The 26672-nt window shown below is 42.6% G+C and overlaps 1 protein-coding gene across 5 annotated transcripts in view; it reads left to right on the plus strand.

Moving 5' to 3' along the window:
• LOC145343177 (EGF-like repeat and discoidin I-like domain-containing protein 3) overlaps nucleotides 1-26672 on the plus strand; it is a 239480-nt gene that overhangs the window by 123675 nt on the left and 89133 nt on the right. For all 5 annotated transcript variants that reach the window (XM_080189170.1, XM_080189171.1, XM_080189172.1 and 2 more), the window contains one exon: nucleotides 9161-9342. In XM_080189170.1, the coding sequence (XP_080045296.1) occupies nucleotides 9161-9342 (182 nt within the window). The remainder of the gene's footprint in view (nucleotides 1-9160; nucleotides 9343-26672) is intronic.

Below are 26672 nucleotides of genomic sequence, written 5' to 3' on the forward strand. Positions count from 1 at the left end.
AAGAGGCTGTTCAACCCTTCTTTTCGTGCAAACCAAAAAAGAGGTAAAAGAAACTAGTCACTTATTTTTATTCCACTTTCCAGTAACTGATCTGTATTCTTGAAGGTTACAGCACTTCAAATGCAAATCCAAATACCCTTTAAATGTATTTCAGCCTCAACCACTAACTTAAGCAGCGAATTCCAGACACCCACCACTCTGTTAAAAAGAGTTCCCTCATGTTCTCTCTAATTCTTTTACTAGTCAGCTTAAATTCATGCCCCTTGATAACTTTCAGCTAGGGGAAAATGTGTTTCCTATCTACCCTATCTAAGTGCCTCAATTTTGTACACCTTAATTAGATCACCCCTCAGTTTCCTTTGTCCTAAGGAAAATAACCCTAGTTTATCCAATCCCTCTTCATTGCTGCAATTTTCAAGTCCTGGCAACATTTTTGTAAATCTCTGCACTCTCTCCAGAGCAGATATGTCCTTCCTGCAATGTGGTGATCAGAACTGTACACGAAATTCCACATGTGGCCTAACCATTACATTGTTGATTTTGTATTCAATACCACACTGAATAAAGTAAAGTATTCATATGCTTTCAGACTTTATTCCTTAATTTTGTTGATCAGCTTTTTAATGAAACAATTGTGAACTTTTTGTGAAACAGTTTATTAAAATTCATCATGACATCATCCACCACATTTCCTTCATCAACCGTTTCTGTTACTTCATTATAACTTTGTTGGATTGGTCACGTATAATCTGCCTTTTACAAATCCATTCTCCTTAATTAACTCAAATCTCTCCAAGTGCCTGTCAAATTTTTCTCTGATTATTATTTTTAAAAGCAATTGATGTTAAACTAACTGGCCTGCAGATGCTAAGCATGTCCTTGCATCCTTTCTTGATTAAGGTTATCGCATTTGCCACTCTCCAAATATTTAGTACCTACCGCACCCCTTTACCCCCCCGCATATCAGTGGAAGAATGGTGAATTATGGCAAAACATTCTGTTATCTCCACCCCACTTCCCTTAGCAACTTGTGATGCAAGCCATTTGGGCTAGGTGACTTATCTACACTAAGCATTGTGGGTAGGATTTTACAGCCTTCGTTGAGCAAGGCCAGAAACTCCTGCTCAAGGTCAACAGATATTTCCGTTGTTCCCCCCCACCTCCACTCGTTTGAATTCCAGAATATGTGGGTGGGGCAATAGAATTCCAGCGAGCCAGTCTTTCCAATATTTCTTCCTTTTCATTTTACACCCTGTTTATTTCTCCTATTATCTCAGTTTCTATTGACATTTTATCCATTTCCTCTTCCTTAGTAAACAACAATACAAAGTTGTCATTGGGTATTTTAGCTTTACACTGCCACTCAAAATGTATAGCATCATCACAAACCCAAATAGGAGCCACTTTACCTCTTACTAGCCACTTACTGTTTATATGCTGGTAGAAAACTTTTGGGTTCCTTTTCATTTTCTTTAATTCATTGATGGGACATGAGCGTTGCTGGCTGGTCAGCATTTATTGCCCATCCCTAGTTGTCCTTGAGAAGGTGATGATGAGCTGAATTCTTGAATCACAGCAGTCCATGTGCTGTGGATGACCCACAATGCTGTTAGGGAGGGAATTCCTGAATTTTGACCCAGCAACTGCGAAGGAAAGCGATGTGTTTCCAAGACAAGCTGATGAGTGGCTTGGAGGGGAACTTGCAGGTGTTGGTGTTCCCATGTATCTGCTGCCCTTGTTCTTCTGGATAGAAGTGGTTGTGGGTTTGGAAGGTGCTGTCTAAGGATCTTTGGTGAATTGCTGCAGTGCATCTTGTAGATAGTACACACTGCTGCTACTGAGCGTCAGTGGTAGAGGGAGTGAATGTTTGTAGATGTGGTGTCAGTCAAGTGGACTGCTTTATCCTGGATGGTGTCAAGTTTCTTGAGTGTTGTTGGAGTTGCACCCATACAAGCAAGTGGGGAGTATTCCATCACACTCCTGACTTATGCCTTGTAGGTGGTGGACAAGCTTTGGGGAGTCAGAAGGTGAGTTACTCGCTGCAGTATTCCCAGCCTCTGTATTTAAGTGGTGAGTCCAGTTTAGTTTCTGGTCAACCTCAAGGGTGTAGACAGTTGGGAGATTCGGTGATGGTTACATCATTGAATGTTAATACCATACAAATGTTAGGAGCGCACACATGTTTTTGAGGTAGAAAAGATACGTATGCATTTGTTCAAATTCCAGCGAATTTAACAAGCAATCTGTTCTTTTAAAAAAATGACAAACATTCATAATAAATATTTCAAGTCTGTTTTAATTTAAGAATGGGAGCACAGAAGCAAAGACAAAAGGGATGTTTGGTATTATTTGAAAGCCATATCTAATACGCAAAGAACAAATGCATTTAAAACATGGTTAACATATATTAAAATGGTTCAGCATCCAATTCTTTCATTGCTTAAAGAAAAAATAGCGTAATTTTCCATTTAGAGTGAAAAATAACTCTACCCTGCACTTCTCAATCTGTAAGGAGCAGTAAACATTCGTCAGTACAAATTGGTGATTTTCTGCACTTGTTTACATTCAATGCCATTCATTCTAATTTGCCGCTGTAATCATTCATCATCCTCATCTGTCCACTGGAACAGATTCTACAATTTACCTGCTAGGAATCTTAATCTTTAATGAGCCTGGATCAGATTTGTTGCTTTTGAATGTCATGCTTGCTTTCGGTCCAGACCGATCATGGACAGAAGTGTGACCTTGACATTTATCCACACAATATACATGTGAGGCAGGGAGGATGGTGCATTTAAAGAACGCATCCACAACATGTCATTCAAACATTGTTTAATACCCACAGATTTTATATTGTCAAATGTAAGCAATGTGGGCACTTGAGACTGGCACAGTGCAATTAGGAACCCCATTTAAAACATTGTGTGTGTTTTCCATGAGTCAGGAATTCCAGCAGTGAAACTGAGGTGTTTGTCTGCACCCTTTGCAGGCCAGAAGGGGAAGAAATGCTCACCACCCTCCTCTCAATGAAGCCTTTTGTTTCATCGGTGCTGGCAATTAGTCCCCTGCAACACCAATATCCAACTCTGTCCCACTGCCAAGATGGCCAATCTCTTTCTCTGTTCCCCATTCCCATACCCAAAGTCTTATCACCACAAAGTGTCAGGAGCTGACCCTCAAGGATGCCCAGCCACGGCCCTCTGTCACTGCTTTGTGCATCCAGCAACCAGTTAGATTGTCACATTAGCTGGTCGCAGGACGGAAATAATTTCAAATAAATGGTAAAGAGGACCTGCTGTTAATTTCAAGAAGACCTCTGCAGGCCCATATTTATTCAGTCAGTCTTCAGTCATTTTACCCTCCTCAGAAATACCATTGCTTGGCTTTGAATAGAGCAACACTGAGAATTGAGCATTACTGACTGTAAGATCCAATGAGAGAGAGAAAACAGAAGAAAAAGAGGAGAAAGTTCATAAACAATTGCAGTATTAGAACAAATGGGTGATTATGTAAGTGACATTCAGGCCCACCAAACAGGCTCAGTGAAGAATAAGAATGGGCAGAATGTGAATCAGGCATCAGAATCAAAGTCGCCTATTCCAGCCAGATGGGTTTGGTTCGAATTGAGGTTTGAGCCTTCCAGGATTAAGATGAGAAATGAAGGACTGTGACAATATTGGAAGCCCATTGTAGACCATTATAGAAAGTGATAAATTTGTCATTAATTCTGAAAAATTTGCAGAATCGAACTACAAATAATGAAAGAATTTAACCATAAAAATGATGAATGGAAAAACATTAATTCATGAGATGTGGGCACCGCTAGTGAGGCCAGCATTTATTGCCCACCCCTAATTGCCCTTGAGAAGTTGGTGATTTGATTTATTATTTTCACATGTATTAGTATAGTGAAAAGTATTGTTTCTAGCACGCTATACAGATAAAGCATACCGCTTATAGAGAAGGAAAACAGAGAGTGCAGAATGAAGTTTTACAGGCCTAGCTAGGGTGTAGAGAAAGATCAACTTAGTACGAGGTAGGTCCATTCGAAAGTCTGATGGCAGCAGTGAAGAAGCTGTTCTTGAGCAGGTTGGTACATGATCTCAGACTTTTGTATCTTTTTCCTGATGGAAGAAGGTGGAAAGGAGTATGCCCGAGGTGTGTGGGGTCCTTAATTATGCTGGCTGCTTTTCCGAGGCAGCGGGAAGTGTAGACAGGTGAGCTGCCTTCTTGAACTGCTGCAGTCCAGGTGGTGTATGTCCACTCACAGTGCTGTTAGGGAGGGAGTTCCAGGATTTTGACCTAGTGAAAATGAAAGAACGACAACATATTCCTAAGTCAGGATCATGAGTGACTCGGAGGGGAACTTTTAGGTGGTGGTGTTCCGATGCATCTGCTGACTTTGTCCTTCTAGATAGTAGCAGTCATGTATTTGAAAGGTGATTCTGAATAATGGAAAGGAGCAAATGTCTGACCATTGAACAGAAAGACATTAATCACTTTGGCTTTATAGTCAAACATTCTAAGAGAATGAAGTTGATGGACTGGAATGGAACTACTTTCTGATGGAAAGGGAACCTAAACCAAGTTAGCTCTTGGAATATTAAATAGTAGATCTGTGATAAGAAGGTTATATGTGAGCTGGGTATGGTACTAATTAGAGACAAGAATAGAGGGTTGTTTTAATTCCACAGTTCAGTAGACAAAAAGAGAGATTGGAGCAAATTAGTCTGCTGAATGGGATCTGTGATAAAATTAAACTAGTGAGTATAGAATGAAAACCAGAGTCAAAACAAAAGCAATGAATTAAAAATGGAAAAGAAAAGAACCAGAAATAATGTGAAGGAAAGGCGATCAACATACAAGGAGATAAAGACATTTGTAGTCATATAATTAACAAAAGCATTATCGAGACATTGGTCAGAACATGTAGGAATAAAGAACAGCGAAGGCTTAACATTGTTTAGGTTGTGTATTAACAACAAAGGCTGAAGGGGGTCCTCCTGGACAAGGATATACAGTACAGTCTGACTGATGGAAATATTGAAAGAGTTCATTAAAATTAACATTGGTAACTCATCAGGCTCAGATGCCATACACCTCTCAATACTGAGAGAAGTCTGTGAAGTAATAACAGGTACCATCTATAATTTTCCAAAATTGTTTTGAGAAGGGTATCATATGAAAGGAATAGAAAGTGTCAAAAGCAACTCCACAGTTCAAAAAAGGCAGAGTGATTATTAGAGTAATTATAGACCAGTTAGCCTCACATGAATAATCTGAAAACTGCTAGCGACTGTAATAAATGGTTGTTTAAAGGTATGAGCTAATCAAGGACTGATGCCGTGGATTTGTAAAGGGCATCTACTAAACTGACTAATGCTGGGGATCTCTATAAGTGTCTCTCTTGCATGTAAATGATTTGGGTGTTAAAATTTTGTTAATATGGGATTAAAAGACATGGCAATTTGAAAAAGAATGCAGGAAATGTAAAACATCTGAGGAGTGGGATGATATGTTGCAACCAAAATGAATTTGAAGTAGTGCGTTGGGTAAAAGATTAGACAATGGAGATATTCCTTAAATGGTAAATTTTCAATGGAGCGTAGGAACAGAGAAATGTGGGAGAAACCTAAAAGGAACAAATGGCATTCTGGACTGTATTTATTAAAGTGTACTGTTCAACAAATCACACACCTCATTCGGATAAACTCTAGTTTTTAAACACCCTTCTCTGGTGCCTTTTTCTTACTTTAGTCAGTCGTCCACTCCTTTCTGAATTTTGTTTGTGGTGCATGCTACTTCATACTAAAACAGGATTTCAAACTGTTTCAAGCATATTTCAAACAGAGACATAATCATTTACTGGCTTATATAACCTTGAACCTGGCCTTTGCCAAATTCTAGAAGCCAGACATTTACATGCAGTTACAATTAACCTCTTATTAACCTCAGGAATTCATATGCATATTAATTATGAGAATTTGCCTATTTAAATTCCTAACCCAAAGACATAGGATAAGTTAAGATTTATCTGAGTAGTTAGCTATCAGAATCATTTCTCATCAGGAATGCCACATGAGATTTATTGATTTCAATTTTCCTCTGCTGTTGTCTTCTTCATTGTCCTCTCGTTAATACGTTCATACAGTAAACAGTTAGGCTTGTACCACTTCAAACACTCCAGACATGAATTTGGTTTCCACAGTAGTTACACAAGTTTTGCACCCTCCTGGCACTATATAGTCCTCTAGCACTATATGGCCTGTTTGAGAAGGATATTTTGCATGGCTGTCCAATGTGTGTGCTGGAAGCACGTAAAGTAGCTCTCTCTCTTCATCCCACAATCAGGCTGATATGCCTTTGGACTTCCTTATTTGAATCACGCAGGATCATTGAACAAACATTTGTACCATTCAGCTTAAATCTAAAGCTGCAAGTTGAGCTCACACCAGTTCTGTGTAGACAGTAAGGCACGCAACGTGCAGTTAAAGTGTTTTGCAGAAGTTCTACTCCTGCAAAATGTCCAAATATAGTTGAGAGTTTTTTGTGAGGATGGTGCTATGTGTTTTGAGACTTGACGGAAGTTTCTGTAGAATGCTCAGAGAGAGGACAGAGGAGTGGACAACTTGTCTACACAAAGGCTACAACAGATTTGGGGGCTTTCGGTGCAATGCCTCTGGAGCTGTAGCACAGCAGGGAGATGGAAGGCTGTGAAGAGGACAAGGATGACATCTTGCCCTCAGCCTCATTCTCCTTGTGACAGTGACACAGGGTCATATGCCAGATCAGCAAATGTACCCAGCATCTTGGTGAGCATGTCAAGCAATGCTTTTCTGTATACCCATTGCATCAAGATTCTCCTCTGAGTTCTGCAGCAGAACTCATCTACAACCTTTCTGTCCAGTGAAACAGAGCATCCCCTACCTCTAGCCTGAGTGCAACCCACTTTTGCCTTGTCACACACCATGTGCTGATCCTAATTCCTTAATACCCTTCCAGATCCTTGTAGCGCCAGTATCTGAACTGATGGCTGTGAGTGTTAGATCAGTGCTGTGCTCTTTCTCTGCCCTTTCCTTTGGGAACAGCTGTGGCTCGGCAGGCGGTGATTTCTGTGCATCTGAAAGTTGAAAATCAAAAGGCAAAGGTTAGTGTGAAGGAATGAGATTGGAATGGAGTGCAAGAGTTCAATGGTATGCCATCTGTTGATTTCTTTTCATGCCAGATAGCAGGGAGTTGAGAAGCAGGTAAGGCAGGAAGATGCTGCCAAACCTAGTGATGTCAGTTAACAGAAACTCTATGGCAGCTGGTTCTATGGTGCTGAGATCCATTTCCTTCCTTGCCCCCTCCAGCTCTACTACGTTCCCTTCTATTGTGCATCACTCTGTGCTTCAAGATGGGGAATGTCAGTGATTGTGCCAGTCTGTGTTTGGGTGATGTCCCTGCCATCATTGAACTGAAGACTTAGGGATACAGCAGTAGGTGATGTGGCAACATTGGTAGATGTGTGAGGGTGAGCTAGAGAATCAGGATTTAGTCACAAGTACTGAGTGTCAGGGAATGCTGCTGGCTGAGTGATGCAGATGTATTGATCATTGGAAACAGAAATGAAGGCAAGGTGATGTGGAACATCACATTGCCAGCCTGTGTGCTGGCCCCTTCTCACGTTGGAGAGGCTGGACAAGTTGGGTGGTGATTTGTCTCCTAGGCTAATGAGAGGTCTATTGATGAGGCCAACTATGATTTTCCAATTGATTTCTAGGTTCCCCAGGTGGTGACAGGAAACAGGACAGAGGTCTGAGGCAGCCTCCTGGTGGCAGAGTAGGGGATGCAACTCCTACGACAGACTCAAGGACCTTCTCTGCCTGCTTGGGTCCAGCAGCAGCTATAGACCATCATGTGGAAAGGTTCACTTTCCACAATAATGCCCGATTGTAAAATCATTATTTTAGTTTAGATTTGAAGAAGGTTGGAGAGCTGGTGCCTCCATTTTGAAGCACACTCTCCCAGACTAACCTTAAAGGCATTCTGCTGTTGCTGTCAAGCTGGCAAGTCTCCCAATGTCACCGCCAACTTCAAGAATTCTGTCTGTCCTCTGGTCACCAATTCAGGGAAAATCACAGATGAGTGACCATTTCCCACATGATGTGGCCCTCTGACACCTCCCTGAACCTGGTTGCATGATTTGAAAGCCCACAGGAAAATCCTGCCCAAATTTGTGCCCAAATGGAAAATTCATAGAATTCTGCAGTACAGGAGGCTGCCATTCGGCCCATCGAGTCTGCACCAATCGCAATCCCACCCAGATCCTACTCTCGCAACCCCACACATTTACCCTTGCTAGCACCTCTGACACTAAAGGGCAATTTAGCACAGCCAATTCACCTAACCTGCACATCTTTGGACTGTGGGAGGAAACCAGAGCACCCAGAGGAAACCCACACAAACACAGGAAGAATATGCAACCTCCGTACAGACAGTGACCCAAGCCAGGAATCGAACCCGGGTCCCTGGCATTGTGAGGCAGCAGTGCTAACCAGAATGCCATCCCTGGAAATTCACTGGGAAAGTGGCAATGGATTTTCTTTAACCATGGAGCATGGTCAGAGAAAAGTCACAGCGGTTAGCACTGCTGCTTCACAGCACCTGGAAACTGGGTTTGATTCTAGCCTTGGGGGACTGTCTGGAATTTGCACATTCTCCCAGTGTCTGTGTTGCTTTCCTCTGGGTACTCCGGCTTCCTCAGTCCAAAGATGTGCAGGTTAGTTGGATTGGCTATGCTAAATTGCCACTTAGTGTCAGGGGCATTAAGAGGGTAAATACATGGGGTTGGGAATAGGGCCTGGAAGGGATTGTTGTGGGCGCAGGCTCAATGAGCCAAATGGCCTCCTTCTGTAATGGTAGGGATTCTATAATAAAAAAGTTTATTCATGAATGAACAGCAATGCATAGCTGTACTGTAAATACTCAATGCAAATTCTTGCAACAATGTGGCTGAACAGCAGTCAACTGGGTTTCAATTAATAGCTTTGATATAATGGAAGATCTTTAAAATAATCAATTTAGCTTTACATTACACTAATTTCTTTGTCTCCCTTTTGAACTCATTCTTATCGGTTTGATATTAATAACAATAGCTTTCCTATTTTTTTGCCCACAGAATGTTCAGGACCATTAGGAATGGAGGGAGGGATTATATCCAACCAGCAGATATCTGCATCCTCAACACACCGTGCTCTGTTTGGCTTGCAGAAGTGGTACCCATACTATGCCAGGCTGAATAAGAAAGGTCTTGTAAACGCTTGGACTGCCGCAGAGAACGACAGATGGCCATGGATTCAGGTAACAGATGGGCGTACAATGAGGGACAGTCTAAAACATAATTTGCAACTTTTGCGTCCTGGATGCTGACTACAATAAAATGTGAAATAGTGGGGCCCTAAAACAGTCAGTTATTTAATGTGGCAGTGATGTATTTTTAAAAGACCATAGAATTAAAATTCAATCATTTGAACCGATAAATTAACATGTTGTCTGCCTTTTTGTTGTCCTAACATACGGTTCCACAGTATTAATCACTGTCATGATTTGATTACGAAAATGGCACCCAGACAATAAAAGCAGGATTACAAGCCAATTTGTTAAAGATTGCACATAAATTATCAATAGTGATTTTACTGAACATTTATTTTTATATTCTCCAAATAGTAAATGTCGTATTTTAAAATAAAGCTGTAGCTATCCAATATTGCAAAGCAGTTTGATTCATTGATATGTCTAACCAGGTAATCATAGAAGCTATCAGTAAGAAAAAAAATAATGATTAAATCAAATGAGAGTAAGAATGAGTGTTACTGTTGTCTTTTAAGCTCAGTTTTATGGTCAGAACTGATCTTAAATAAGCTTTAAATATTACAGTTACGGTAGCTGCTCCTCGCATGGAGTGAGGGTCCAGATGAATTCTAATCAAGAAAATGATAAATGGGGATGTTGTTCTGCGTACAAGATTTTAGACTTGGGTGGAACTGGTTGGAGGATGGTGCATATTGGGCATGGAATTATGATGCATCATGGATGAAATGGAATGTATCTAAGGCCATAAATAGAGGAGCAAGCAGCATGATGTTTGGAAAGATTCCAGGGTAATTCTGACTGCAGAAACAGGAGGCTCTGGTAAGACCAGCTGAGGAAAGGAAGTAGCCAAATAACTGAAAACTGCCTGCATTATGCTAGACCTCTCTATGCTCCACAGATTGGAACCCGTAGTTATAATAGGCTAGATACCACATGGCACTCTCCAAGTCCGAAACTACTCACTGCTCCCAGGAACATCGAGGAGAACAACGATAATCCTGGACTTCTATTCTCTAATGCCTTGAAAATCCTCTTATCTGTCCCTCCATTCTCACCTCCAATGACCAATACAAAAGAGCTGCTTACCAGTAATAGATGATCCAATCATCTGAGTAACATCAGTGTTATACAAATGCCAAGCTATGACCATCTCTAACAAAAGAGAATTATCTCCCCTTGACGTTCAATGGCATTAGCATCACTGGATCCCCCACTATAATAATCCCCCACAATAATATTCTGTCCCTCAATATCAACAAGAAAGGAGATGGCCATTGACTTCAGGAAGTGTAGTGGACGACATGCCCCTGTCTACATCAATTGGGGATGTGGAGGAAATTGTCGAGAGCTTCAAATTTTTAGGTGTCCAGATTACCAACAACCTCTTCTGGTCCCTCCACACCGATGCTATAGTTAAGAAAGCTCATAAACACCTCTACTTTCTCAGGAAGCTAAGGAAATTTGGCCTGGGCGCTACAGCTCTCACCATCTTTTACAGGTGCACCATAAAGCATTGTTCCTGGTTGCCTCACAGTTTGGTATGGCTCCAGCTCTGTCCAAGACCATAAAAAAACCTCAAAGGGTCATGAATGAAGCTCAGTCTATCATGTAAGCCAGCCTCCCATCTGTTGACTCTCTCTGAACTTCCCGCTTTCTCGGAAAAGCAGTCTACATAATCAAGGACCCAATGCATTACTTTTCTGGCAATTCGGGTTGGGAGATGCACATGTCAGCCATTTTGTGGGATTTGCGCAAGCATTCCCGACGCATGGGCATCTCCAACAGCCGGAGAGTAGGCACGGTCGAGACCACACTGGAAACTGGCGGGAAGATTATTATGGGATTATTGGGCATGGGACTGAATTTTCCGGGTGCGATAGCATTTCCCACACCGCCAGGAGCACTTCATTCCGGCAGATTTTAGAGTAGCTCCCCACCTTCGGGTAACTAGCGGGAGACCCCGCCAGAGTGAAGGGAAGGCAATTGGGGCCCCCCAAAGGGGTTGGGCAGCAGGAAAGGTGGTGCACCCAGGCATGGGCACACTGGCAGTGCCAGCCTGTGCCCCCGGCACTGCCCAAGGGACAAAGTGCCCATGCCCAGAGGACGCCTTGGTACTGCCCACCAGGCATCAGGCAGTGCCAAGGGGACAGGACCAAGGACAGTGCCGGGGGGCCTACTGTGGGCGGGGCCTAGGGGCTACTGCTTGGAGTGGGAGCAGGGTGGGAGGGAAGCTGCTGGAGATTGCGGTGTTCCGAGACAGGACGGTGTCAGGGCTGGTCCGGGAATGGCTTGGGAATGCTTGTGCGGGCCATGATCAGGCCGTGGGGTGTTGCGATCAGGGAGGTTCTGAACTTCCGCTGAGAAAAAAGTCATGAATTATACTATTTTTCCGCAATTCAGCACTTAGAATTTTTTTGGGAGAATCACCCCCACTTCCACCTTCTTCTGTCGGGAAAAAGATACAAAAGTCTGAGGGCACCTACCAACCGACTCAAAACAATTTCTTCCCTGCTGCCATCAGGCTTTTGAGTGGACCTACCTTGTATTAAGTTGATCTTTCCCTACATCCTAGCTACGACTGTAACACTATGTTCTGCACTCTCTCCTTTTCTAAGTACGGTACGCTTTGCCTATACAACATGCAAGAAACAATACCTTTCACTGCATACATATGCATGTGACAATAATAAATCAAATCAAAACTAACATCCCGAAAGTTACCATTGACCAGAAATTGAACTGCATTCTCCATATAAATTTTGTAGCTGCTAGAGCAGGTCAAATGCTGGGAATTCTATGGAAAGTAACTCACCTCCTGGTTCCCCTGTCCACCATCTAAAAGGCACAAGAGTGTGATGGAATACTCTTCACTTGCCTGGATGCATACAGCTCCCAACAACTCTCCGGAACGCAACACCAACCACGACAAAGCAGCCCATTACCACTTTCAACATCCATTCATTCCACCGCTGTTGCACAGTGAAAACAGTGTGAACCATCTACAAAATGCACTGCAACAATTCACCAGGGCTTCTTTTGACAGCAGCTTGCAAACTCTGCCTCTGTCACCTAGAAGGGCAAGGACAGCAGATGTGTGCGAACACCACCACTTGCAAGTTTCCTTCCAGGTCACTCAGCATCCTATATCACTGTACCTTCCCCGTCGCTGGATCAAAATCCTGGAACTCCCTAACAGCACCCACAATACATGGATTGCAGCAGTTAAAGAAGGCAGCACACTACCACCTCAAGGCATTAAGGATGGGCAATAGATGCTGGCCTAGCCACTGCTGCCCATATCTCATGAACAAGTAAATAAATAAATCAAAACTTCATACTTATTCCCCTGCCACATGCCTTGCCTATCAAGCAATTGATTTCTACAGCTTTTGGCATGGTTAGCCCCACATGCTCCTCAACCTATTCCCTCTGTTGTCCAATGGTATTGCCAGCACTTGTTTTGACTCTTACCTGTGCAGTTGTAACCAAAGCAGATCAAGAAATGGCCTCTCTTACTGTCTCTGTTCGGTTACTTCTAAAATGCATTTAGAAACAGTGCTTGGCTGCCTCTTCATTGCCATCTCCATAATTGATAACATCTGCCTGAGAGAAGGATGAGAACTCCTTTTAACATCTCATCAAAAGACAGCACTTCCAACATACCTGCCTTCCTTCCTGCACTGCCCTGGAGAGTCAGCCTAGATTTTTGTGTTCAAATCTCTGCAGTGGGATTGAATCCACAAACTTCTGACGTGAGAGCTGAAGTCACCATTTTGCTCCATGGCCGGAAAATCCCACGTTAGCAAATTCCACCCTTCATCCCAGGTGTTATCTCAAGTACCCGGTGTAAAGCTATGCCAGACTGGGTGAAGAGGGGCTTGTACAACAGTGCAATAAGTCATTGAGTCGATAGTGAAAAATGTGCAGCATCCTTGCTCGCATGCCAGTTGATTTCTGAGGAGACTGAGGACTCACCATGTCAGTCCTGCACAAGTGCATCTCGAATAAACGCGAACAGATGGCTGAATGGATATCTGACTTTATCCATCTCTTCCTAGTCCTAAGATTGTTGAAATATCAGTGATGAGGGAACAGAACTCAACATGACATTCCTACAGGTAACACATTCAAAATGATGTCCAGGACCTGATGAAGTGTATCCCAGGATATTGTGGGAGGCGAGGGAGGAAATTGCGGGTCCCTTAGCCGAGATATTTGGATCATTAATAGTCACGGGTGAGGTGCCTGAAGATTGGAGAGTGGCAAATGTTATGTCTTTGTTTAAAAAGGGCTGCAGGGAAAAGCCTGGAAACTACACGCCAGTGAGCCTCACAGCCGTGTTGGGTAAATTGTTGGAAGGTATTTTGAGAGATAGGATCTACAGGCATTTAGAGATGCAAGCACTGATTAGCGACAGTCAGCACGGCTTTGAGAGTGGAACATCATGTCTTACAAATTTGATTGAATTTTTTGAAGGGGTAACCAAGAAGCCAGTGCAGTTAATGTTGTCTACATGGACTTTAGCAAGGCCTTCGACAAGGTACCGCATAGTAGGTTGTTGCATAAGGTTAAATCTCACGGGATCCAAGCTGAGGTATCTAAATGGATACAAAATCGGCTTCTTAACAGAAGCCGGAGGGTTTTTGAGGGTTGTTTTTCAAACTGGAGGCATGTGACCAGTGTGCCTCTGGAATCAGTGGTGGGTCCACTGTTATTTGTCATTCATATTAATGATTTGGACGAGAATATAGGAGGCATGGTTACTAAGTTTGCAGATGGCGCAAAGATTGGTGACACTGTGGACGGTGAAGAAAGTTTTCTCCAATTGCAACAGGACCTTGATCAATTGGGCCAGTGGGCTAACAAATTTAATTTAGACATATGCGAGGTGATGCATTTTGGTAGATTGAACCAGGGCAGGACCTATTCAGTTAATGGTCGAACAAAGAGATCGAGCGGTACATGTTCATAACTTCTTGAAAGTGGAGTCACAGGTGGACAGAGTGATGAAGAAGGCATTTGGCATGCTTGGTTTTATTGGTCAGAACACTGAACTCAGGAGTTGGAAAGTCTTGAAGTTGTACAAGACATTTCAACTTGGCAAGGTCACACTTGGAATACTGTTTGCAATTCTGGTCACCCTATTATAGAAAGGATATTATTAAACTAGAAAGAGTGCAGAAAATATTTACTAGGATGCTACCGGGACTTGATGGCTTGAGTTATAAGGAGAGGCTGATAGACTAGAATTTTGTTCTCTGGGATGTTGGAGGCCGAGAGATGACCTTATAGAAGTCTATAAAATAAGAAGGGCACAAATCAGCTAAATAATCAATATCTTTTCCCAAAGGTAAGGGAGTCTAAAACTAGAGGGCATAGGTTTAAGATGAGAGGGGAGATACAAAAGTGTCGAGGGGTCAATTTTTTCGTATAGAGGGTGGTATCTGGAACAAGCTGCCAGAGGTAGTAGTTGAGGTGGATACAATATTGTCTTTTATAAAGTATTTAGGTAGTTACATGGGTAAGATGAGTACAGAGGGATATAGGCCAAATGCAAGCAATTGGGATTAGCGTAGGAGACTAGTTGGGCTGAAGGATCTGTTTCCATGCTATAAACCTCGATGACTTTATGAAATGACCTTATCTTAATTTCCTCTATGTTGAAGATGCAAGATCCTATTAGTTAAAACATATCAACTTACTCAGTTTTTGTCCATAATTGTTGGCTTAGAAGTGGACGCAAGTGCTTTTTTGGGTTAAATTTGATTGCATCGCATTGCTTCTAGTGGCATTACACTCATGACATCAATACCCCATGGGCAGATAATACCTGGACCTGCAGTAGTGTTGTTTACAATGAGGAATTCTATATGGTCTGCCATTCTGGAATTGAACTTATCCTCTTTATGTCTTGTGGGTCGCTGGACTGGTGATCCAGAAACTCACGGTAATGTTCCCGACACTCAGGTTTGAATCCCACCATAGCAGATGGCGAGATTTGAATTAAAGAACATTCTGGAATTAAAGTTTAACGATGACCATGAAGCCAATCTGGTTCACTTTAGGGAAGGAAATCTGCCGTCTTTACCTGGTCTACATGTGATTCCAATCCCACAACAATGTGGTTGACTCTTAAATGCCCTCAGGGATGAACAATAAAAGCTGGCCAGCCAGCGACACCCACATCCACATGGACAAAATAAACTGTTTCTGGGTATATTTTCATTACTCATCGTACTTAATCATTGTGAAGAAAATTAACTTAGCAAAAATTAATGACACAGAACAGAGGCCTCAAGCTGCCCATTTACAAGTTGGCTGCTGTTGAGAGGCCAGCTTTAGCAATAGTTGATATGATGATTAGGTTAGAGGGAAAAATATGTTGGCGACAGCTGGCACACAAAGACACCCTGGTGATGTGTTATGCCGTCCATGGCATGAGATTCTGTTCCACTAACAATGAGCTCAGGGGAAGTCATCCAGTGATTCAACTTTATGCTACTATTTTCTGCAGAGCCACTGGGACGATTTTTTTCCACTTAGCTTTTGACAGGATGTGGGGACCATAGCCCTGTCAGTGAGTAACTGGCTTGGAGGCTGAATTTTCCAGAAGGCCAGTCAATTAAAAGGGTGCCTCCACAGATGTGATTAAGTATACTGGGTTGGAGGAGCAGTCAGAAACCCACATTTATTTAATGTTATTTTAAAAATCTGGCTCGTGAGTGATGGGGAACATTGATTTATCGCCCATTTCTAGTTGTGTTAAAGGCAAGTGTGAAACTCATGTAGTCAAATGTTGGCCAGACCAAAAATGGGCAACAGTCAGTCCCAAGGCTCATTTCTCGATCCTTTAGTTTATCGTTTTCAGTAATCCAGTAGCTCGTGTGGTCATTTTTTCCTGATGCTAGTTCACAAATCCATAAATACCTTTGCACCAGTACCAGACAATGTGAAGTTTCTTTTCATAACTGCAGTTTTTCATTTCCAGCATCATCCTGTGAATCATCACTTCAGTCTGCATTGTTACAGGTGCTGGCTGTCTACCAGTTCAGGTGGTCAAAGACTCAGACTACTTGAAGTGCAGGCTAGTTCCCTGGTGCAGATGTGATGGGCCAAATGGCCTCTTCTGTACTGTGGGGATTCAATGATTCTCTGATCAGCGTGTTAGCCTGTAATTGTCTAGTTTTTTTAATGTGACTCACTACATGCCTTTCCTCCCCACCCACCTACTACCTCAGCCATCCTCACTTGTCGATAAAGGGCTTGAAAAACCCTTTTTTAGAGAGAGGAACAGACCATAACAGTTTTGAATTCCAATATGATCCTTTGGGATGGGAAATTCCCTGCTTTTCTGTTGTCACCCACATTTTGAGAATGTTCTCATCATGCCCAAAGGCCAAATCATCCATATATACACAGTGAACAAAAGCAGCACAGCTGAGATACATCATTTCAAACTCTTTTTTCCAGCAGAGTAACAATGAAAACTAACTCCCTTTTTCTCGTGTCTCAACCGACTTTCTATCCATGCTGCCTCCTGCACCATATGCCTGGAGAAAGCTTCCTATGAAAAACCTTCTCAAAATCCATATACGTAAGGAGATAGAATTTCTGGGAGTTCCCTGATGTCCTGCCCCCAACTTTGAAGATGGAACTCCAAAGAAAACTGTTTATTCTGTTTATCGGGGATTCTGGCAAAATTATGGGAACATTCCTGTACAAGCTTGACCCCGGCGTCTACTGCATCCTTTTTAACAACCTGACTTCTCAATACACCTCTTTATTGAATTTGTCAAGCATGACTTGCTTTTAATAAATATACACAGGTTACACTTGATTGACTCATATATTTCAAAACGCCAGTAATTTGCTCCTCAACAATGAATTCTAAGAACTAACCCAAAACTGATGTTAGACTAATTGAGCAATAATTATGTGGGCCAAATTCTCACTACCAGGTAAAGTGTGCAGAGACTGGAAAAATCCCAGCTCCATGAAGCTGACCTTTATAATTCATTGCCTGGGTGTCAGATTTTCATTCTGGATTGATCTGGATTAGAAGTCAGGGTGGATGACCCCAGAAGAACAAAGGAGGCTACCAAGTGTGGTGGTGCTCTTGGCAGAAGGCCTGCTTTGGGGATTCAACACAAAGTCCAAACTTTAAAAATAAAGAATAAAACTTGAAGCAGCTCTCCAGCCCACATCCTTCACCCTCTATAACCCTCACCCACTTCCTAATGCCCCATCCATCTCAACCCATGCCACCTCATGCCCACACTTGCCTGCCATGGACTCTAATGCTCCCATACCAAGGTATGTACACTAAGCAATTCCTATGGCCCCTAATACCATACATGCCAAGATATGTTCCTCCGCCCACCACTCTTGACACTTCATAGCTCCTGTATCAAAGTTGGAATCCATGTCAATCTATGCCCCCTTTTACCCATTTTTCCCTTACATTGACCACGCTAACTCACCTAGTATGGACCAAGAGCATTCATCAGTAAGATAAAGCTGTAAATTTCTATTGTAGACTTCATTATATTACAAACAAAAAACTAATTTATAAAACCCATTTGCTGCATTTACATTCTTTCAGCTAAGTAACAGCAGTACAGTGGCACAATGGTTAGCACTGCTGCTTCACAGCGCCAGGGTTCGATTCCCAGCTTGGATCACTGTCTGTGTGGAGTTTGCACATTCTCCTCCTGCCTACGTGTGTTTCCTCTGGGTGCTCTGGTTTCCTCCCACAGTCCAAAGATGTGTGGGTTAGTTTAATTGATCATGCTAAAATTGCTCCTTAGTGTCCTGAGATGTGTAGGTTAGAGGGATTAACAGGTAAATACGTCAGGATATGGGCGTAGTGCCTGGGTGGGATTGTGGTCAGTGCAGACTCATTGAGCCAAATGGCCTGTTTCTGCACTGTAGGGTTTCTATGATCTCTATGATTCTTTCTAAAGGTTTATAACAACAAACATTTCATTCAAGTGCACAATTGCATATAGCTAGAATTGGAAGCAACAGTCTCACTACGAAAGAATCTATAACTACTTGGAACTGTCAATCAAACTATGAAATGGCAGTTTACAAATTCAGTCTCAGTACTAATCCAGTAATGAAAAGTCATGCTTACGTCAACAGGCAAAATGAAATATAAATAATCACTTTTTTTTTTAAACACTTCGAACTTTTTTTCTAAGGACTTAAAGGGCAGAACTTTTAAATACCTTGACAGATTCATAGCTTCCTTTGAACTTGACGGTTAATAAGTTGCACACATTCGCTTTATATGTAGATTTATTACTACTTTTAATAATTCCAATGGATACCTTATTTTCCCATAGGCCACCTGGCCTACCACACAAGACACCTTTGCTCCACCAAAGGGCACCTTGCCTCACCCATAAGAATTCCAAAGCTAGTGTAGAGTATAGGGCTAACGGTAGGACTCTGAATAGTGTGGATGAACAGAGGGATCTAGGTGTATGTGTACATAGATCCCTGAAAGTTGGGAGTCAAGTAGATAGGGTTGTTAGGAAGGCATACGGTGTCTTGGCGTTTATTGGTAGGGGGATTGAATTTAGGAGCCGCAGCATCATGTTGCAACTGTACAAAACTCTGGTGCGGCCACACTTGGAGTATTGTGTGCAGTTCTGGTCCCCACATTACAGGAAGGATGTGGAGGCTTTGGAGAGGGTGTAGAGGAGGTTTACCAGGATGTTGCCTGGTATGGAGGGGAGGTCCTTTGAGGAGAGACAGAGGGATTTGAGGTTGTTTTCGTTAGAAAGGCGGCGGCTAAGAGGGGACCTTATTGAAACATATAAGATGATTAGAGGTTTAGATAGGGTGGACAGTGATAGCCTTTTTCCTCGGATGGAGAAAGCTAGCACGAGGGGGCATAGCTTTAAATTAAGGGGGGGTAGTTATAGGACGGATGTCAGGGGTAGGTTCTTTACCCGGAGGGTGGTGAGGGATTGGAATGCCCTGCCTGCTGCAGTTGTAAATGCACCTAGTTTGGGGGCGTTTAAGAGATCCGTGGATAGGTTTATGGATGGAAAGGGATTGGTTTAGGTTAGAGGGTCATTGCTTTTTAACTGGTCGGCACAACATCGTGGGCCGAAGGGCCTGTTCTGCGCTGTAATGTTCTATGTTCTAAGAGGATATCTTGGCTATCCAAATGAATCCACCAAGTTCAGACCTACTTTTAACCATTTCTAATGTCCATGCTTCACATTCTAAGGTTGGCAATATCTCATTTCAAGATGATTTAAATAGCCAATTTCCTCTGTAAAACCAAAATGCATTGATGAAACATACCCTGCCCCCATTCCTAACTCTGCAAAACTAGGGGCAGGTCTTAGAATTTCTGTTATGAGAAAAGTCTGGGCCTTGGCTTCACATTCTGGGATTTATATTCATTTTTTTTTCCACAAAAGATTATAGAATTGACTTGTGTTTAAGTATTGTGCTTAAAGCAAAATAAATTTCCACAGGGTTAAAAAGGAAAGACGACAGATTAAAGGTGTTTGAATAAATGTATTGAAAGGGCACTGGACAGTTTGTGAAATTTGTTGAGGGTCAAATACCTCATTGTTGTCTCATGAAATGGAATGTCTCCCATTTATCATAAGTAACAACTGCTAGCTCTCAGAAACTAAAGCCCTGCATTTTGGCCTTCACCGGAGAATAGAGCTTTCCCTCACTAATCAGCACAAGTCTAGTGTCAGCATTCAGTCAAATGCACCAGAATTCCATCACTTAACTTGGCAATGACCCCTATTGCATTCAGACAAATTGAGTTGTCACAGTGGCAATAAGTGAATACGAGTACTAGAATGCTAAACCATCCTTCACTGTCTGGAACGTGTTGGTTCAGACAGTTAACTGAGTCATACCTTACACCTCCAGTCCTCTGATCTTATGAATTTAAGCCCAACAGCCACACTTAAATGTACAGTAGCATTTAACATATACCAACCCCTACACATTCATTCATCCAGTTGGCATAACACAAGACCACTCTGTGCAAACCCTGATCCCAATAGTTATTAGGGCAGACTTACAGTAGAAGCCTTGGTTTTCCCACATTCTGCTTGGTATTTATAGGTTCCCTGTCCAAACTGTGGCCTAATGGAGAGGCTTGACAGCCTAACAAGCAAGGCAAGTTCTGGGACAGGTTATAGCCAAGGGGCAGGTAGATTTTGTGGTGGTGGCTGCCAAGTTTGGGGGGGAAGGGTTGATCACAAGGGGATAGTAGGTCTGGATTGTGTGCCATTATGGGGTTGCACACGGTCACAGAAAAACTTGAGAGATGGGGGCATAGAGGTCATAGTATCCCTATAGGACAGAAGAGGCCATTCAGCCCATCAACTCTGCACCAACTCTGACAGAATATCTTACCCAAACCCTCTCCCCCACTCTATCCCTGTTACACCTCGCATTTCCTATGCCTAATTCCCCTAACCTACACATCTTGAGACACTAAGGGGCAATTTAGCATGACTAATCCACCTAACATATGCATCTTTGATATTTACAGGCTATATTTGTTGGGCCTGGAAACAGAAATTCTGCTCCTTCTAGCTTATGAGCAATGAAATCTATCTCTTTTAGCCTGAGTCTGAAGTCCTATTATTCTGTCCTCAGTTTGCTCAACCTACTTGCTAATGTATTAAATTAGGTCCCACTCATTCCAAGTGGAAAGAATCATAAAATGGTTATATCACAGAAGGAGCTCATTTAGCCCATCCTATCAGCAATAACTCAGCAAGCCTGACTGGAAAGGAACAGGATTTACTATTGAACACAACATTAAGCCAATACTGTACTACATACATACACCAGACCCAACTAAAACATAATTATATATACCCTGTCCGGTGACTGCCTTATAGGACTCAGGCAATGAGTTCCACCTGGGCAGGTCCTTGACTGTTACCAAGGGAACTCCTATTCACTGAGCCCCACAGGGAGATCAATTAATGATTCCCATGAGACTCATGGAGGTTGCCATCCTATTCATGCTCGTTCCCTGTATCTGCAATTAGCTGGTCCACGCCCCATCCTTTTTTTTTCTTCTCTTTTGACACCAACTAAATAAACAAACTCAAATTAACTTCGGGACAAATTAAAAAGGGCAGCTCCCCAAAAGAAAGGGGACAGCCCGAACAAAAAAAACAAAGTCAAAAGGAAACTTAAAACATTAAATCAAAATGTGATTGTCAGGGTCTGTAATACAGCCCGGTTTCTTTTAGGTCAAACCAAGTAAACAAACTCAAATTACATTAGGCCAAAGTAAAAGGGGCAGCTCCCCAAAAAGAAGGGGAACAGCCCGAACAAAAACAAAAAGTACAAAGGAAACTTAAGTTCTGCAGTGGGTGTAGAACTCCGCATCCTTTTCTTCATAGCCCTGCAATTCCTTTCTCTTCAGATAATTATCCAATTCTCTTTTAAAGGCCTCAGTTGAATCTGCCTCCACCAGACTCTCAGCAAGTGCATTCCAGATCCTAACCACCAACTTAAAAAAAATTCCCGTATTGCCATTGCTTCTTTGGCAATCATCTTTTATTGGTTTCCTGTATTTTTTGATCCTTCTGTTAATGGGAGCAGCATTGCTCTGTCTATTCAGCCACACTGTTCGTGATTTTGAATATCTCTATTAAACATCCTCTCAATCTTCTCTCCTTCAAGGAGAACAGCTCCAGCTTTTCCCAATCTATCCACATAAATTAAGTTTATAATCCCCCAAACTATTCTCAGGAATCCTTTCTGTAGCCCCCTCCAATAATTTCACAAGTTCCTGAAGTGTGTTGCTCAGAACTGGACACAATCTTTTAGTTGATTTTGTGTGGGAAATTAGTGTGAGAATTCCACAAGGTTGTAATACTCCAGAGGGTTGTGGAAGCTCAATCATTGAGCATATTCAAGACTGAAATCAACTGTTTTCTGGATATTAATGAGATCAAGAGATATAGAAACAGTGTGTGTGTGTGAGGGTGGGGTGGGGGGAGAGGTGGTGGGTGAATGGAGAATGGCACCATGATCAGCCCTGATGTATTTGAATGGCAGAGCAGGCCCAGTGAACCCAACGGACTACTCTTACTCCTATCTTCTGATTATACTGGTTTTTTATAACTTCCTTGCTTTTGTACTCTTTGCCTCTATTTATAAAGCCCAGGATCCCATATACCTTTTTAACCACTTTCTCAACATGCCCTGCCAACTTCAATGACTTGTGCACATATACCTCCAGGTCCCTTGGCTACTGCAACCCTGTCATTTCATATTATCTCTCCACATTCTTCCCATGAGTGTATGTTAAATTTCGTATGCACTTGTCTACGCTTTCCACCAGTCTCTGATCTCTTGAAATTCAACACTATCTTCCTCATAGTTTACAATAATTCCAAGTTTTGTGCCATCCATAAACTTTGAAATTGGGTCCTCAACAACTCAGGTCTAGGTCGTTAATATATGAAGAAACGGACAGTAACTGACCCTAAGGAACCACACTATGTACCTTCCTCCAGCCCAAAAAATAACAGCCATTCACTAATACTGCTCTGTTTCCTGTCAGTCGCCCAATTTTATAGAAATTAAAGCTCCTAAATTGACCAGCGAAATCAATGTGGATTCAGGTTAGATTCCCCCATCATACCTCGGCCCATTCACAGTGAGCCTGGTGGATCGAGAAAAGGCTTTTATGAATTCATAAACAACTTGCATTTTTTTATTAATGCCTCTGAACAGGGAAGCATTCTGGAGTATTTTATGGTACACAGTAAAAGATCCTGTCCGCAAGTTATGGAATGAACCTACAACTCTGTGATGAAAAGAATGCCACAATCTGAGACAAGAGGGGATATGGTAGACTGGGACAACACTCATTGGAATTTAGAAGAATGCGCGGGGGGCTCTTATGGAAACATATAAAGTTATGAAGGGAATAGCTAAGATAGAAACAGGGAGGTTCTTTCCTCTGGTGGGTGAAATCAGAACGAGGGGGCATAGCCTCAAAATGAGGGGGAGCAGATTTAGGACTGAGTTGAGGAAGAACTTCTTCACCCAAGGAGTTGTGAATCTGTGGAATTTCCTGCCCAGTAAAGCAGTTGAGGCTATCTTGTTGAATGTTTTTATGATAGATAAATTTTTGAACAGTAAAGGAATTAAGGGTTATGGTGAACAGGCAGGTAAGTGGAGCTGAGTCCACAAAAAGATCAGCCATGATCTTATTGAATGGCAGAGCTGGCTCGAGGGGTGAAATGGCCTACTCCTGTAACACTGATATCAGATTGTGCTCACCACTCACAAAATATTGGCAGATCTGAGGGAAATTCATTCAATCTGGTTTCAGGCAGATCACTTAAGGCATTTAGCATCTGTTAAATGAAAGTCTGCAAATTTATAGCTATGAGAGGGGGCATGTGGTCCGAGAGCCGCAATCTGTTATCACACAAAAGCAGCAATGAAGGCCCAAGAGAAATTAAGTTCTCCACTAACAGAGCTCAAATTATTCCATTACATTGATGTCCGTGTGCCACAGAAAGCTGCTGATTATTTCACGTTGTTGCACCAAATCTGACATTCCAATTTGAATGCGAGATTTCAGATTGTCACAGTTACTTGGTGATAGTTTAACAGTAATATTAAAGGCCGGTTAAATTGCAAGTACTGTAAATCTTGTTGGGATTTTCGATAGTCTGAATAACTGGTCAACTTACTGGGCTATTGACTCACACAGCTGATCATTCCCTCCCTGCTGCCTCTCTGGCTGTGACATTGAATCATCAGGCTGGTTGTCAAGTGAGAAACCTGCTGAAAGGATTTAAAGAGCAGCTTGCTGCTAATTTCAGCAGAATGTCCGGGAAGCCATTATTTCTGGGTTGCTCATCCAGAAATTTCCCCACCGCCTCTTCTCTTCCTCTGCACACTGTCACACCTGTGCAATAATACCTGCTGATTTCTGGAAAATTGGCATTTTATTTTCATAAACAAAATGGGGAATGAACCAGTTTTGAAACAAGCTGGAGCTGAGCGGCCAGATGACCTCACTGCCAATATCCGAAGCTGCTTTTCTGGACCGGACATTAAATTGCAAATGACCCTTTAGGACATTCCATTGAGAAGACAAAGAACAAAAAACAAAACCAAGTATAGCACAGCAACAAGCCCTTCAGCCCTCCAAACCTGTGCCGATCACAATGCTAACAAAACTAAAAATAATTGTCTGCCCTTACTCAGTCCATATCCCTCTGTTCCCTCCCTATTCATGTACCCAACCAGATGCCTGTTAAATGTTGCTAATGTGCCTGCTTCCACCACTCCTCTGGCAGCATGTTCCAGGACTCACCATCCTCTACATGAAAAGCTTTCCCCACACATTTCCCTTCAACTTTCCCCCTCTCAACTTGAACCTGTGTCCCCTTTGTAATTCACAGTCCCACCCTGGGAAAAAGCCTGTGACTATCCACCCTGTCCATGCCTCTCGTCATTTTTGTAGCCCTCTATCAGATCTCCCCTCAGCCTCCATCTTTCCAGTGAAAACAATCCTAGTTTATTCAACCTCGCCTCATAATAACACCCTCAAGACCAGACAACATCCTGATGAATGTTCTTTGCATTCTGTCCAAAGCTTCCACACCCTTCTGTGGTGTGATGGCCAGAACAGCATGCAATACTTCAAGTGCGGTCTAACCAAACCAAAGTTTTACGTAAGAAATATAAATTCAACACATATGTCTTGTGGGTTTAATGGCTGCTGCTCATTCACAATGGCCTTGCAGACTTCTTGGCAATAGAAAGGAATTCCACAGAATGGCTGAGAGTAGAACTCATTTCAGATAGCTGAAACTCAAACTTTGTTGTGTGTCAACAAACAGTTAGTCCTGTACCTGTTCAGGTAAACTGAGGGAGAATTTAGCACGGTCAATGTACCTAACCAGAATGTCTTTCAGATTGTAGGAGGAAACCAGAGCACCTGGAGGAAACCCACGCAGACATGGGGAGAATGTGCAAATTCCACACAGACAGTGACCCAAGCCAGGAATTGGACCTGGGTCCCTGGGGCTATGAGGCAGCAGTGCTAACCACTGTGCCACCACGTTGCTCCACTTGAATGTTGCTTCTGGTCACTACACTTTAGGAAGGATGGGACGGTCCATGACAGGGCAGGAGGAGATTTACCAGACTAGTTGCAGAGATGGGGATTTGAGCTGCAAGGTCAGATTAGGCAGGTTGGAGTTGTTCTCCATATAGAAAAGAAGATTGAGGGGAGAGTTGATAGAGGTTTAGATAAGGCAGGCAAGGAAAAGCTACTCATGGTATAAGACTAGGAGACACAGATGTAAAATTTTGAGCAGGAAATGTGGAGAGATAGTGAGGATGAAAGTTTATTTACACAGAGAGTGGTAATAAACTGAATTTGCTACCTACAAGGTTCGTGGAATTGGAGAAAACCAATGATTTCAAAAGAATATTCGATGGGCACTTGAGGGAAACACTCAGGGCTAAGGAGATAGAGGGTAGGAATGGGACTGTCTGGATTGCACTACAGAGAGCTGGCATGGACCCAGTGAACTGAATGGCCTCCTTTTGTACTTTAATAACCCCATGGACTAAATTTTACTCTCCCACACTGACAAGTATGAAGGCGGAGACATGTGTGATGCCATGGATAATTTGTTTGCTGTTTACCCACCTGCCCTTACCCCCAACACAATTATACCATTGGCTGGGGAGGCATCAAGCAGCCTATCTGTCACTGGGCTAATTGAAGCCTTGAAGTGCATCGTTCATGCTCACAAGAGTCTCTTCCCTCTGTTTCTGGAATTTAACTGCCAAACACCTAGAGCTTTTCTCTTTGCAGGCTGGATGAGGCAGCCCTCCTTAACAGGTCCCCTGGGCCAATCACAGGGCACCCTCACAGTTTTCTCAACCGCAGGTTCCCCTCCTACCCTGGCTTTTCAGAATTCTGTCAAAGAATCATATGGATTCTCCAGCATTTTCTGCTTTATTTTTCAAAACCTGGCCCTCTCTCCCCATTCACCACGAGCCTTATCGAATCCTGATCCAGCACTGAGTGCCTCTTCCAGATATCTGGGTGCATTATCAGCGGTGACCATCACTCCCAATGACCCTGCCAATACTGGAGTCTCTGACTGGCTGGCACATCTCTGAGGTGGGAATTCTTGTTCCTGAGAGGAGCATTTCTCTCTCAACTCACTTAATAGCCAACCATTAAATTGAGCATCGGTGGGCTCACCCCTAACCATGCGGGAAAGTGATGGAGTGTGACACCTTGTAAGACCCATGGCTTT

This window comes from Carcharhinus amblyrhynchos, chromosome 5, assembly GCF_965287045.1.
Source record: "Carcharhinus amblyrhynchos chromosome 5, sCarAmb.v2.hapA, whole genome shotgun sequence".
NCBI lineage: Eukaryota > Metazoa > Chordata > Chondrichthyes > Carcharhiniformes > Carcharhinidae > Carcharhinus > Carcharhinus amblyrhynchos.